Consider the following 16,212-nt stretch of genomic DNA (forward strand, 5'->3'; position numbering starts at 1 on the left):
CTATGTATTTTTCCAAACGATTGCATGCATTCAAAGACTCCTGGACTATTCACAGCCATAGTCAGTTTTAATCCCCTTCCACCTTTCACAAAATAGTTCCATTTGTTATAGACTTTTTATGATACAAAAAAAGACTGATTTTTTTGTGATAAAAAAATTTACACTTTACAATAACAGAATTTTATCTGCGATAAAAAGAAAGGTTTTTGATCAAAACATGTAAGTAATTCATAGTATTGATTTGTGTCATTTATTAATGTTATAGTAAAAAAAAAATTACATTATAAAAATGAAAACAATATGAAACAATATGAGAGGATGTACCGTAAATACTGGTATATGTACAATGTACATGACAGCTGAGAATGGCTGGTGAAACCACTCATTAGATTAACACTCATAAACATGTTATGCAATTCCCTGAATATTTATAAAAGTTCTCTTTTATCCTACAGATTGTCAGAAACCTGAATTAAAGAAGCAGTTGTCTGTGATTGAAGAAATATCAAGTTCTGACAACTTACTAGTCAATCCATCTGACATCTCCATCCCAGTGCTTGATGAGGATAGAATAGATAAAATAGATGATTTGTTTCTGAGCTCAGCATCAGATGGTGATATCTTTGATGCTACAAGTGCTACAAAAGGTGAGGGCTCTATTTATTGCTAACTGTTATACATGTGGAGCCGAGAAAACATGCATGCACGTTAGCAAGCAATTTTGCAATGTTAGCATGTGGCGCCGTTTGAGTTGCATAAAAATACGATAAATCAGTGCATTAATAATGTGTGATTATGAACCAGAAAGTTGACTGTGTTATGAAATGTATCTGATATCACTTTCATGCAGTAGAACAGTTAAATTATTGTTTACACCTGGTTGTTACCAATCCTGATTACCGGTATAAAACTTTGCATATTTGTAATATTCCTTTGAACTTCAATGCAATGTATGTATGAGGGAAACAGATTTTGGGATTTTCAGAATAAAACTGATATAGTAAAAATAAAAATGGGAGCATGTTTCATGTGTGTTGAACAAATGTTTTTTTTTATTACCGGTATATAATGAAAACACAAATATGGCATATTGTGTGTTATAAACCATTTTTAAAATGCTGTAGCGGTTTTCACCTCAAAATAACAGTACTCTCACAACACTTAAGACTCTGAGACATTTATGGGAAGTGGTGTTCCTATTTTAAAAGCAAGTGCCAAATGTTTGTCTGAAAGCAACATTGTTAACTGGCAAGGGGGTACCATCGTGCTTGAATTCTCATGAAAACAACATAAGTTATTAAGCAAATTATGTTCAATGTAATGAAAATTGTTTTGTATATTCTTATGCTATTAATGTGTCACATATAAGTAAATTTTATTTAAGGGAATACAGTGCATAAATAATACCCTGTTGTGTATTTTTTACAGAATCTGATATATCCCAGTGGTGTATCAACTCTGTAGATCATGAATCAGATAGTTCTAGAGAAGAAGATTTCTATGATGCCCAAGGTAATTCATTAACCATACACTGCAATTTAGTATATTACTAGCTGCCTTCTAAATAGTACAACTTGTATTCTTTCTGTACATACTACAATATGGTAGACCATTAAGACAAACTGGAATTTAATGTATTTGTGTATTTTGTGCGATAAAGATTTATGTTTAATTTATGTAATGCGATAAAACTAAACTATATACTGCATAATAAGGAAACCTGTCTTTCTCAGGATCTGTATCACCTTGATTTCCTGGAACAAACTCTATGAACTGAGTAAATACCTTTCTCAGACTTGTTAGTGTTCAGTTTTGACTAGTTCTTTTGTTATTTAGGGACCTAGGGAAGATGCCTTGAATAGGTGTCTCACTAGAAACAGCTTCTTTCTTGTGGTATTGTTGTAAATACTTGTTGGTAAAGTGTAATTAATTACTGATCACCAGGAAATTGACTTCATTCTTGACTGATGCTGATTTATTTTCTAACAGAGAATGTGAATAGTGAAATCAATGCAGGATTGTCTAAATGGAGCTCTGCAGAAGAATATTTGACTGCAGAAGATGAAGGTAAACAAGCAACATACATTATTTGATACTTGTAATATCTTTCTACTGTGTTACCTTAATTTAATAAGGTGGATTTAGCCAACAATGTTTCGATTTGATTACATTGTTGTCTATTGTGCTAATTATTATTAGTCTCGTTTAAACTTATGTTTTCAATTTCATTCAATGCTAGTATGCAGTTGGTGCAAAGACAATACAATATACATATTCATATCAAATTAATTTGATTGACTGGCAACCGTTTTTGACCCTCTTCAAATAAATACAACATTTCATCTTGTAATCATTCTTTTGCCAGAAAGTTTGGACCGATTTCTTTTAAATTTGTTATCGGTAGCACATATTGGTTTGTTTCTAATCCTTGTCTTGTTTTTTACAATTTCAAAATGTCTGTGGCCATTTTATTTCCTAGACACATTGGAATTAAACACAAATGCAAGTCATACTGAGCTAGATGTGCATGCTAACTGATTTTCAATTGCCATGACAATGTAATATTTTTGATCTGTAAAGTCGTGTTCATTATGCTAATTGGAAAATACCATGTTAATTGGCCTTACTCACTACATTCATGTATTTGCAGTTGCAGAACAACCTCCCATTAGCAAGCGTGAGTTAGCGTCATTATCTAGATATGCTGGACAGTTCTTATCTGAACTGGGTCACTTTGACAGAGCTGGAGAACTATTATTCATGGCATATACCTACATCAAAGAAGTAAGTAATAAAAAAAGCTTGTGCATGTACTCAAGACCATGCCACATGGTTTCTCTTTCCCTTGATGTTTTTCCACTTACCTATATAGGTGTGGTTACACTCACAAACATGACCCCCCCCCACCTCCACCCTCCCCTGGCACCCTCAGGTCATCAAATCATAAAGATTGCTTGTGGTCAAAATTGAACAATTTGCTGATAGTTTTTTGATTTTGGAGATTTTTTTTCAATCACTATGGTTCTGTAAATGTATTTTATGAACTATATATGAAGGCAACTAATCATAATAGTATCAGTTTAATAAAAGAAGATGTTTTGTAGAGTATATTGGCATTATCAGATACTAGAGATTTATTTCTGATGTTCCTGGTAGTTAATTCGTCACCCAAACTCATTTACACGGTAGATGCATGCTAACATGCAATAGAAAACAGAAATCAAATTGTTAGTCTGTATTTTGTTTGAATTCACCTCAATACTGTTATTTGCAGAAAACACCATTGTCAAGTGACGAGTTATTGATACGCTTTAAGATTGAAGAAAGTTTAGCAGAATGGCACTTTTATCAACTGAAAAATGATGAAGCTGAGAACTTTTACAAGAAATCACTCAATACTCTGTTAGACATACCAGAAGAGGATTGCGTCACTGAGTACAATACACATATGGAAAGTAAAGGTATGGTCACTATCCACTTATTTCGCTTTGTGATTTGTTTTCTGAATATCCTTATCTGTTTTTGCTTTTAAAAAAAATTAAATTTTAATTTTAATTTTTTGAAGTGAAATATTTTGTGATATTTTTCATGTTAGAAATATAAATGTCTGCAGGAATGAATATTTTACTGAGCGCCAAAATAAATTTTTGACATCTTTCTCAGATTTTCAATAGTCATGAATGTATTTTTTTCCCTAGAAATATCTTACAAAAGTACACATGAATACTAAATTAATATAAATTAAATTTTTTTTGTTTTGTGTGCATGAATTTAGAACACTTTAATGACTACTGCCAACAAAATTTACAAGTTCAGAACAAAACTGAAGTTTTAGTTAAATATCAGTATAATACTGCGTAATTCTGCTGACCGGAAGTGAATCAACGTCAATTCATCAATGGTACCTGAAACTCATCTATTCCATCAGCAAATTTAACCGATTATATATTCTTACATAAAAGTTCAATGTTGGATCAATCCAGTACTTTGGTATTGTCCTGTTTCAGGTCGTTTATTGAATAGACTTGGTAATATCAAGATTTACAGTGGTAACTGGTCAGAAGCTCAAGCATATTTACAGGAAGCCAAAGAGTGCATGAACTCTGCCAAAAGTACAGCTGGGAGGGCTACAGTCTATTATAATTTAGGTGTTTATTGGTAAGTGGCTATCGTATTACTTAAAGTGGCTATCAGTTCTTCAGTCATCCTTACAATACCACTTACAAAAATACCATAAAATCTGTAATAGAAGTTGTGCCTCTAATAATAGAAGCCACATCCATTGTTTTCGACCAATTGAGAACCAAAAATTAGATGCTCTATCAGAAGACATTTCCCTCTGTTGCATTGTACTATTTGAGTAGAAGCACATCTTCTAATACAGATTTTAGAGTAAGTTGAAAGTCAATTCTTCTGCCCTCATGTCTACAAATTCTAACCCCCCTGTTTGTGTGTGTTTTTTCTAATCCGTACAATTAATTTCAATACTAATACAAACTACTAATTATCTACAGGTTGCGTAAACACAGACATGAAAAAGCGGAGCCCAACCTTCGCCAAGCACTTAGTCTAAGAGAGCGTTGGTATGGTACATCTCATCCATTGGTTGCTGAAGTATTAGACAATCTTGCGACATTACTATCAGATCGTTGGAATCACATACAGTGAGTCAATATTACATTCTCAATTGTGTAATCAGTTTGGAGTGTCAGTGCTAGACCAGTGTTGCATCACATGGCACCCAGAAAACAAAACAAAGAAACAGGTTGTTTATTCCTTAACTTTGTGTCATCTAATAAATCTGTGCTGTAAATGATATCATTTATTTAATATACTGTAACTTATTGATTGTGTGGAGTAAAATTTTGATTTCATTAATCTGTACTATCACAGTTACTAACCCTTTTTAGTAACAGATGTAATATGATGTAGTTGTATTTGAGAGTTTTTTACATTTTAAGGTAGAAGCCTACTCATAAATTAAAAAACCCAGAATTTATTCATTTTGCAATAAATTGTACTCCAAGGCAATATAAGGATATTGACCTAAAAAAAGTTGGGTGTCATCAGCCTTTTTTTCGAGAAATTGATGGTTTTATTTTAGTGGAAAATCGTCATTTTGACACTATTATAACGCTTTTACCACAGGTTTCTATGGCAGAGATATTATGCAATATCTCAAAATCTAGCCTGGTGACATAGGCTGACAAAATCATATATTGTTAATGATGGAGTACTTTTTGTTGTTTTGTATTATTTAAAAAATCTGGCTTTTAAAAAGTGTCAACATTGTGTTCTATGGAATTGTTGTAAAAATAGCAATTTTCAAGAAATATTCGGACGCGTTTCTCAAAAAGCATAACTGTAACACACAAAATAATGCTATTTCATTGTACTATGAGACATTAGCTTCATGATTGTACATAATAAACTAATGAACATTGTCATGCGATTTATGACCAATTTTGTCAAAAATTATGACTAGGCTTCTACCTTAAGTCAAGCCATAAACTGAATCATGAGTTTCATGGTGGGAACATAATTGACAGAGCAGTCCCACAAATTCAGGAAGAGGGTAATGTATTTGTTCTATTAGTAGTACATACACTTACGTAAGGTAACTGAGGTGTGTCCATAGTCAAGCTAAAGTACATTTTAATGATCCAGTATATAGTTAATGCAATTCTTGATTCTATTGTAGATGTGTTTCTAATAGAGAAAATACGATACCTGGAAGACTGCACTAAACGTAACAAATTGTCTCACAGGACCTTTTTATATATACCTCCGATTGTCCAGCCTTGTAACACTATAAGAACCAGTTGATGAGCAAACTAACTTTTTGACTGAAAATCTCCTGCACAATGCTGATAAGAAATTAGGAGGAAGCATTACTTACCATCGCCTATTTGACTTCTTTTTATTTCAGCTTTGATCGAGCTGAAGCTGAGCCAATGTTTAGGAGAGCTTTACAGATCAGAGAAACCAGCCTTGGACCAAACCATCTATTATTTGCTACAACTCTATTTCACTTGGGTAAGAGAATACAATTTTATATCAAGTGAAATCTGAATTCAATTTAATTCGTTTATTTAAAGTCAGTTTGAAATACCTCCAGCCAAAGGCTAATATCACTGACTAAAATTATCTTGTATATCTAATAATGATCTAATATACCGGGGTATATGTATATATATATAGTATACTATATTTAGTGTGTATGTATTTATTGTATGTATATTGTAGTACTGCTGATCAGATTACTTTTTTTAGCTCCGCTGTCGACTTTGTCGAGCGGAGCTTATCATATGAGTGATTGTCCGGCGTCGTCCGTCGTCGTCCGTGTCAATGTTTTACTTTTTCGACTTCTTCTTGAAAACTACAAGCCTGAATGCTTTGATATTTGGTGTATATGTACCTTGGGTAGACCTCTCTTAGGTTTGTTCATTTCATGTTGATATCTTCAATTCTCTAATTTTGGTGAATATTTTTGTCATTTTTGGTAAAAAGTGATATTTTCGACTTCTTGTTAAAAACCGCAAGTGCAATTGCTTTGATATTACATATATAGGTACTACATGTGGACCTCTCTCAGATTTGTTCATTTTGTAATGATATCTTTAATTCTTTAATTTTGGTGAATATTTTGGTCATAAAAACTGTAAGTCCGATTGCTTTGATACTATACATATTGTTCATTTTCTAATGATGTCTTCAGTTCTTTAATTGAAATGTGCATTGCTAACAGCGGAGCTATCTCAGCCGATAGGCTGCTTGTTTAGCTCCGCTGTCTAGCGGAGCTTATCATATGAGTGATTGTCCGTCGGCGTCTATGTCAACTTTGTACATTTTCAACTTCTTCTTAAAAACTACAATTCTTATTGCCTTGATACTTGGTGAATATGTACCTTGGGCAAACCGCTCTTAGATTTGTTCATTTTGTGATGATATCTTTAATTCTCTAATTTTTATGAATATTTTTGTCATTTTTGGTAAAAAGTGATATTTTCGACTTCTTGTTAAAAACTGTAAGTCCGATTGCTTTGATATTACATATATAGGTACTACATGTAGACCTCTCTCAGATTTGTTCATTTTGTGATGATATCTTCAATTCTCTAATTTTGGTGAATATTTTTGTAATTTTTGGTAAAAAGTGATATTTTCGACTTCTTGTTAAAAACAAAAAATTCAATTGCTTTGATATTACATATATAGATACTACATGTAGACCTTTCTCAGATTTGTTCATTTCGTGATGATATCTTCAATTCTCTAATTTTGGTGAATATTTTTGTCATTTTTGGTAGAAAGTGATATTTTCAACTTCTTGTTAAAAACTAAAAGTCCGATTGCTTTGATACTATACATATTGTTCATTTTCTAATGATGTCTTCAGTTCTTTAATTGAAATGTGCATTGCTAACAGCGGAGCTATCTCAGCCGATAGGCTGCTTGTGTGGCTCCGCTGTCTAGCGGAGCTTATCATATGAGTGATTGTCCGTCGGCGTCTATGTCAACTTTTTACATTTTCAACTTCTTCTTAAAAACTACAATTCTTATTGCCTTGATACTTGGTGTATATGTACCTTGGGCAAACCTCTCTTAGATTTGTTCATTTTGTGATGATATCTTTAATTCTCTAATTTTTATGAATATTTTTGTCATTTTTGGTAAAAAGTTATATTTTTGACTTCTTGTTAAAAACCGCAAGTCCAATTGCTTTGATATTACATATATAGATACTACATGTGGACCTCTCTTAGATTTGTTCATTTCGTGATGATATCTTTAATTCTCTAATTTTGGTGAAATTTTGTAAATTTTGGTAAAAGTGATATTTTCGACTTCTTGTTAAAAACAGCAAGTCTGATTGCTTTGATACTATACATATAGGGACCTCAGGGAGACCTTTCCTAGATTTGTTCATTTTCCAATGATATTTTCAGTTCTTAATTGAAATGTGCTTTGCTAACAGCAGAGCTATCTCAGCCGAGAGGCTGCTTGTTCAAAGTAGAGCAGTGGTTGTAATGCATTGAGCATTCAAATTTCATATAAACAAACAATATGTGTTTTACTTACCTTGTTTACAACACAAAGCATCTATATCAAACATGGCGTGACATGATGACCATCTTTTATGTGCGTCTTACATAGACAAAATGTGCAAAAATAGATAAAACTATTCCACAGTGAACGTTCCCTATCACGAAAGATTTGAAATATTATATTAGTACGTATTATTCAAAAATCATCCCTCATTTGTATATTCAACAGCAATGTATGTATGAGTAGTAAAATCATTATTTTTTATTGAAACCCAAACTTTAACTAAAATATGGCATAATATTAGTCTGCTATAATTATTATATTAATATTTTCGTATGCATTTCAATTTCTAGGTCGAATGCTAAAGGACGATGGAAGTCGCCAATGTAAGAAAGAAGCCATTCAATTACTAAAAAGATCACTGGATGTCAGATCCACAATACTGGGACCTAATCATAAACTCACAAAAGCTGTCAGAATGTGCTTGAAGCAGGTTGAAAGCCAGCTCGCTCATGGTGAATATGACTATGCACCAGTAAAACAACCTGATAAAAGAACTCCAGAACAGCCATATAGTAGCATGAGTTGGCATGATCAAGATTTGATCAAATTAGATAAAAGGCCATCACCAAGATTTTCACAAAGACCATTATCGCGAGGGGAAATCAATAGAGGCAGCAGCAGTAGCAGCTCAGTCGGGAGAAGATCTCACAGGTCGCAAGTCACAAGTAGTAACAGCTTCAGACTCGATGATGGTGGCAATTACCCTAGTAGAAGTGAATCAAAACAATCAGGCTATGACTCCATGCCAGTCAGTCAAGGTAGATCCTCAAACTACAATCAATGGCAAGAAGTGAGATATAAACAGCGGAGTCAGCGGAGTGGGAGTGGATCCACCGTTCATAGTGGGTACTCAAATAGACCTGTTAGTGCTATGGATGCTGACTCAGTACATCGTGTCAAGTGTACTATACCTGGCAAGTTTACGATAGATTCCAGTAATGCAAAGAATGTTATCCATGGTCCTCATATACAGATACAGAGTCTACTTGGAGAACCACCATGTCCACGACCACTCACCGGCTTAGTTCATACCTCTTCCTGGTACCATGTACCTGGACGATATTCCAGACCAGGTCAGTACTATCCACCAAAAAGACATCAAATGAGACCAAATAATAACTATCAGCAATCATCCAGGAAAAAAAATAGAGAAGAAATAATCACCGCCGATGTTAAGAAGCTAACAGGAATGTCATCAAGGAAAACAACTCAAGAAGAGAGTAATGAGCCAAGGATTGAAATGAACGGGAACAGTGTCATTAATAACGACAAACTGACTGCTTCTATATCCAAAATAACATTCAAAGAAGACGTTGAAATCAATCAATAATTTAATAAATGATTTTAAAACTAATTCTGGACAATGAAATATGTTGCCTTTGATGCCAACACAGTGCATTCATTCCTACAGCAAATATACTTTCACCAACTGAAAAGTTGTTTTAATAATGAAAAATTTTATAATAAATGTTTTAATTTAGTTTATAATAATAATGAATATATCTTTTTATATCATGCCAAAAATCTAGTACTGTACATTACTACGCTGACCATTTGCGAATTTCTGTGTCAAATACGTCATAATTATCCTCGTCAGTCTTGTTCATCGACTAATCAACAAGATATAAACCAAGTATCCATTTAATATAATACCATGTGTTTGCAGTTGAATTTTCAACCTATAGTGCTGAGAAATGTGCAGTCACTTTGTATAAATTTGGGTAATCATGAGCCACTTACGGTGCACAAACTTCGAACAAGCCTCAAACAACATATCACGCACTCTTGAAACCCTCAAATCGTATTGTTGGCCATATGCTGTGTTAATATTTTAAAGCGAGAGAGTCGTCACCTGCGCACGTGCTAGAATTGAGTCCCAAGCGACGATAACAACACACGCTAAAAACGCAAAGGCTCATGGGTAGGCGCTTGTTTGTAAACAATAACACGCTATGGCCATCTGACGCATGCGTAGGTGACCACTCCCCTGCTTTAACAAATTAGCAACTTCCTCCTTCCTACCCCTTCCTCTCCCTCCCTGTTTCAAATATCAAACATTACAGACAATTTTTTTTTTTTGCTGTGGTAGGGAGTGGCAGTAGACTTTCAATACGTTTCTGAATAATACTATAAGCCACATAATAACTCTACTATAATGCCTCCTGCTATTGAAGATGTATTTTACACAAGAAAAAAGTAGAAATGAAATTCCGAAATGGTTTCAATTTAAACTTCTTTGATATCAGAAAGATATTTATGTATATTTGAAGACATACAAATTTGTAATTTCCTGACTTGTAAATATTTGTGATATACATAAAAATATATATTTAAAAAAAAAATACTATCCTGGGTATTTTATAGTAGATGTGTAAAAATGCATACTCATGTGGTCTAATATGTAAATATAACTGTCATATTCCACACAAGGTGTGTTGAATGAAAAGTGCCTTTAGTGGAAGAACCCTGTGAAATGAAAGAAAAGTGTATATGATTTCAATCTAGCTGAATCAGAATTGCTGAGGGCATTAAAGCTTATGAAAGGTCTATTCAAGACAAGTACACTCTCCATGTGATCATGTGCTAATTTGAGATGTGATAAAATGGCTCTGAATGTATGTGGGGGGGGGGCAAATTTTATCAACTCAAGGGGTAAATTATGTCCCTTTATTAGTCATTATTATACAGATAAGTACATACAAATGTGTGGAAACATTTTGACAGGAAATATTGTCATCCAATGTAAAATAGTTTGCATGTGTAGGCAAATTTTAGTAATGAACAATTTTTTGAAATTTTTTGAAAATTTAAAAATAATACCAGCTAATAAACAATAAATTAAATTCAAATTAACTCAAAACCTTTTCACTTATTCAGGCCTAGGTATAAGAATGTACATGTCTTAAAGAAACAAAAAACTCCTATTCAACAGAGAAACACAGAATTTTAAACATTGTCATTAAGACGTATTTCCCATATTTTGGTGGTAGAGGGCGCTGTATTCAAGATAATGTACTTCAGTTATATTATTTTTTGTGATAAAAACATTTAAATAAAATGTTTGATATTACATCCAACAGTTCAAAGATATACACATTAAACTAAATTATCATTTAGTCCAATATTAACCAATAAATTATAGAAAAATCGATACCCCAGCTGCCTGTAAACTAGAGAAACAAGGAAACACAGAGGCAGTTCAATAAAATTGTTTCTGGTCAATTTGTTTTCCAAAATTGATGTGAGCGTACAAAATTGTATTCTAATTTCAAAAATGTGCTTTATATTTTTCCTGGAAATTAAATTAAAAAAAGATGTGACGCACAAGGTTACAAAAAAAAAACATGAGAAAAAATTCTGGGTCTTTAAAAAACATCACATCATCCTAAAATGTTGTTTTCACTAAAAGTCTGTTTGTTAGTCTCCTAAAACTGTTCTGTAAAAGATGAAGTTGAATTTTTTTGATGTAAAAATTGTACCACTTCCTCCACACAAAGATGAAGTGATCAGATGTGCACAGAAAAGACACACCACCACCACCCCTGCAGTTTGATAGATTAGATTAGAATAGAATATTTTATTTGACTCAAAATAATGTAAGAAATTACATAATTTATGGCCAAAAACGAACACGCAGCTGACACCATGGAGGTATAAACAACAAAAACAATTAGTATAATTTTCTAGGATTTTATGATTAAAGACTCCTAGACTGTTGGCAATGAAACTATCTTTTGAACTCAACAGATTCTTAAAACATGATCTGCTTTGGCAAACTCTTCATTGTGCATTGAGATTCAGTTGTTCCCATAAATTGGCACCTGTAGCAGGATGATATACTTCTAATACCTTGTGTTCCTAAAAGCCTTTTTTATATAAAAGTTTCAAGAAAAGAAAGTTTTTGTGTTAAATTAGTTACACATAGCTTATAACAGCTTTATTTCGAGCTATGACTTTCCTTGTTGGCAATGTTTTGTTCAACCAAAAACCGCCACAAGATCCCGGATCTTAGACTGGCCCAGTCGTGGCAATTTTATTGTTTTATACACGGTTACTAAGAAAGGTTTCATATGATAATTCCTCGAAGAACGAGTTTGTAGAATCTCTAACGTTGACGCAAAATTTCGCGTCAGACCACGATTGAAGAAAAAAAAATTGCCACGACCCGATCTCAGCACACATCTCCGTCTTGAAACACGACATGAAAGTTCAACGAACGCGCGACTAATTTCAGGGTGTTATTTATTTTTAATTTCAGGGTGACCTCAGGCTGGCGTCGGCGCCAAGAGAAAGTTGTCGCGTGCTTTTTCTTTCTGTTCGATTTGTCAATCATATTTTGAAATTTAAAAGGAGTGATGTGAGTGGATAATAATTATAACAAATAACCCAAAATCAAGGTGACGTAATGTTTGTTACTACAGCGATGACCTAGTTGCCTTGGGCAACCACTCACTATATAAGCTGAGGTCATTAGCTCTGTAAATTCAGTTGAGCTGTTGTTGAGAACCGTTACATATCTCACAGAGCATTCAGACGATTTTTCTCCTATTCCCTTTATTGTACGATTTAGATAAGTTTTTGCAAAAATGGTAAGTGTGCATATGTTGCGTTTGCTGTGATTGTAAATACACGTCCGTTATTTTTCAGTTTTTATCAACTCGCCCTGAAAATGTCGTGGGCAGACGACAATTTTAGACATTTGGCGCGTTTTTTATTGGTCATTTGACACATTTCCCTGATGTTACTAGCAGTTTGTAGAGTATTACTTTATTATTTTATCCCTAATTTCAATATCGTATTTAATGTTGTTTACAAATTTTTGCTGAGTATATGAATTCTTTTGTCGTCGATCATGCCCTTGCTGACCCCATTCTGGTTTTATTTCACTTTGTGATATTGTCGGAGTATGCAGCTTATATATATGACCAATATGTGAGTGTAACAGCTGTCATAGATTTGTGTAATTTCGTGTGTATATTTTCTGAAAAATATTAAAGTTCGAATATCTAAATTAACACTGGCTTCGCGCCAATATTCAAGCATCGTGTCACAAATAAAAAAAAAAATAAGAAAACGTCAAAATGAAGTAATTATTTCCGTGTATTTTAATTCAAATGCGCATCGACCCACATTGCATCAATTTAATGTGTATAATAGCCATCGGAAAATTCAATTTAATAAACCCACGTCGTTCCTAATCATTCCATTCTGTCGTGCCGCTCTGAACTCGTGTCGAGTTACAAATCAGTCGGGACTGGTTTTCCCGAATACCCCAACCTTATATAGCAGTGTCTGGTCATTTCTACCAATCAGAAATTTGACAGTGTCAAATTTCATGTTTAAAACAGCTGACACACGCCTAATGTATTCATTTGAACACTGAACTCAGTAAAGTTCAAGCTGTTCACTGGGTCTGGGCTTATATTTTCAAAAGTGATCATTATTGTGGAACTATTATATCTATCACAAAAATATGCCGGTAAGATTTTTCATAGCACACAAATTGCATTTAATGTTCAAAGTATGAATCGCTTCATTTTTTTTTTTATTTCAGCGTGAATGTATTTCAATCCATGTTGGCCAGGCTGGTGTGCAGATCGGTAACGCCTGCTGGGAGCTATATTGCTTGGAGCATGGCATCCAGCCTGATGGCCAAATGCCAAGTGACAAGACCATTGGAGGTGGTGATGACTCGTTCAATACCTTTTTCAGCGAGACTGGTGCTGGAAAACATGTTCCTCGTGCCGTGTTTGTAGATCTGGAGCCAACAGTTGTTGGTAAGTGTGTTTACCTCTCTTGATGTACATGTATAGTATATTCTTATGTAGTATATTTTGACGCTCTTGGTTCATGTAAAAGGTACTCATTTCAAAATGTATAGTAAAATTATTTTTAATTTCATTGTAGACGAGGTTCGTACTGGTACATATCGTCAACTCTTCCATCCTGAGCAGCTGATTACTGGCAAAGAAGATGCTGCAAATAACTATGCCCGTGGACATTATACCATTGGTAAAGAGATTGTAGATCTTGTGTTGGACAGAATTCGTAAGCTGGTAAGTATATTATTTGTTTTATTTCATCAGGTGCCAACACTTGCTATTATTTTTTTTATTGGTAAAATATCAAATGATATTCATGTTTTATTATATCAATATAAATGGTCTTATAAAATGTATAGATGAGTGTTTTTATTTTTATTTTTTATTTTGCTTTTATTATTATTTTCCTAATGCAAAATTGCATTTCTATTTCAGGCTGATCAGTGTACAGGTCTGCAGGGATTCTTGATTTTCCATAGCTTTGGTGGTGGCACTGGTTCTGGATTTGCATCTCTCCTTATGGAACGTCTGTCCGTTGATTATGGTAAGAAGTCCAAATTGGAGTTTGCAATCTATCCAGCTCCACAAGTGTCAACTGCAGTTGTTGAGCCCTACAACTCAATTCTGACCACTCATACCACCTTGGAACATTCTGACTGTGCATTCATGGTTGATAATGAGGCTATTTATGACATCTGTCGTCGTAACTTGGATATTGAAAGACCAACCTATACCAACCTGAATCGATTGATTGGTCAAATCGTATCTTCTATTACTGCTTCCCTTCGTTTTGATGGTGCCCTGAATGTTGATCTGACAGAGTTCCAGACCAACTTGGTACCTTATCCTCGTATTCACTTCCCCTTGGTAACTTATGCGCCTGTCATCTCTGCTGAGAAGGCATACCATGAGCAGTTGTCAGTTGCTGAGATTACTAATGCCTGCTTTGAACCAGCCAACCAAATGGTGAAGTGTGATCCTCGTCATGGCAAGTACATGGCTTGTTGTATGCTGTATCGTGGTGATGTGGTTCCAAAGGATGTCAATGCTGCCATTGCTACCATCAAGACCAAGCGTACTATCCAGTTTGTTGATTGGTGCCCAACTGGCTTCAAAGTTGGTATAAACTACCAACCACCTACTGTTGTACCAGGTGGGGATCTAGCTAAGGTACAACGTGCTGTCTGCATGTTGAGCAACACTACTGCTATTGCTGAAGCTTGGGCTCGCCTTGATCATAAGTTTGATTTGATGTATGCCAAACGTGCCTTTGTCCATTGGTATGTTGGTGAGGGTATGGAAGAAGGAGAGTTTTCCGAAGCTCGTGAAGATCTTGCTGCTTTGGAGAAAGATTATGAAGAAGTTGGTGTTGATTCAGTTGAGGGTGAGGCTGAAGAAGAAGGAGAAGAGTACTAGAAAACTAACTACAAATTGACCATTGCAACATCAGATGGCTTTAATGAATTGAAATAAAATGATCATATTTTGAAAAAGGGAAAATTAAGTTGTGTGCGTAGTTTCTCTACCCAGACATGATCTCCAAAAATAGTCCTCTGTAATGGCTTGAACTTGTTTCACAGCTTGCACTTGTTTACTATTGTTGCAGACTTTACTGGATAGCTTATGAATTTTTATTTATCAACCTACTGCTGGCCATTTTTTGCTGCCAAGACCCATTTCTCGCATCTCTACACCACATTGGGTGAGGGCCAAGTAGTATAGCATATAAATCTTTTGATATTGTTACCATGTGCAATATATTTGCTGTGTAAACGGTAATTAAAAAATTGGTGTCTAATCTAGTTTCCATAGAAATAGGCTTCTTACACCTTATAAGTTGCGCTCTCTAGTGGCAAAATGCTTCTGATGAAGTAAATAGATGACATAGGTTGAATATCCAATTGGATCTGTAAGCCAGCAATGAAAAGTATAATGAACCATTTCTGAAAGGTTTTTACTATATTCCATTTGAACGACTGAAAAAATGAGCAGTTGTTAATTTGAAAGACATTTCTTTAACCCATATGCTGTATTTTTGATGTCACAGAAGCACTGTCAATAGAGGGCATGGAGTTCACAACTGAAAAATTAGCTTGGTTTCCCAAATTTCAATAATAAAGTCACAAAATTATCTGGCAAAATATCCAGTTTACCTGTGCATCCTTAAAAAAATATATACCAGTATTCCATGCAAAATATAGTACAGACAAGTTAATAACTACCGGTACAATGTTATAAATTTCCCTTTGTTGCAAGTTCATTCAAAAGATAACATTTG

At 34.2% G+C, this 16,212-nt stretch overlaps 2 protein-coding genes across 3 annotated transcripts in view; both read left to right on the forward strand.

The window, feature by feature from the left end:
* The window catches only part of LOC100366770 (uncharacterized), a 30,316-nt gene extending 19,875 nt beyond the window's left edge, over window positions 1–10,441 (forward strand). Inside the window, exons 12-20 of the mRNA XM_085497028.1 lie at window positions 456–647; window positions 1,429–1,512; window positions 1,990–2,067; window positions 2,651–2,784; window positions 3,275–3,461; window positions 4,008–4,158; window positions 4,515–4,664; window positions 5,930–6,036; window positions 8,403–10,441. Of these exons, the coding sequence (XP_085353154.1) occupies window positions 456–647; window positions 1,429–1,512; window positions 1,990–2,067; window positions 2,651–2,784; window positions 3,275–3,461; window positions 4,008–4,158; window positions 4,515–4,664; window positions 5,930–6,036; window positions 8,403–9,442 (2,123 nt within the window). The 3' untranslated portion in view covers window positions 9,443–10,441. The remainder of the gene's footprint in view (window positions 1–455; window positions 648–1,428; window positions 1,513–1,989; window positions 2,068–2,650; window positions 2,785–3,274; window positions 3,462–4,007; window positions 4,159–4,514; window positions 4,665–5,929; window positions 6,037–8,402) is intronic.
* A 2,140-nt stretch (window positions 10,442–12,581) lies between these two features.
* On the forward strand, window positions 12,582–15,434 carry LOC100378731 (tubulin alpha chain, testis-specific). Of its 2 annotated transcripts, none has more exons than XM_002738129.4 (4): window positions 12,582–12,701; window positions 13,667–13,889; window positions 14,020–14,168; window positions 14,370–15,434. In XM_002738129.4, exons 1-4 carry the CDS (start codon window positions 12,699–12,701, stop codon window positions 15,348–15,350), a joined length of 1,356 nt encoding a protein of 451 aa, XP_002738175.1. In that variant the 5' UTR covers window positions 12,582–12,698; the 3' UTR covers window positions 15,351–15,434. The 2 variants fall into 2 exon arrangements, with proteins under 2 accessions (XP_002738175.1, XP_002738174.1); XM_002738128.4 differs by lacking the exon at window positions 12,582–12,701 and adding an exon at window positions 13,467–13,591.
* The last annotated feature ends 778 nt before the right edge of the window (window positions 15,435–16,212 follow it).

This window comes from Saccoglossus kowalevskii, chromosome 3, assembly GCF_978046115.1.
Source record: "Saccoglossus kowalevskii chromosome 3, keSacKowa6.1, whole genome shotgun sequence".
In the NCBI taxonomy this organism is placed as follows: Eukaryota; Metazoa; Hemichordata; class Enteropneusta; family Harrimaniidae; genus Saccoglossus; species Saccoglossus kowalevskii.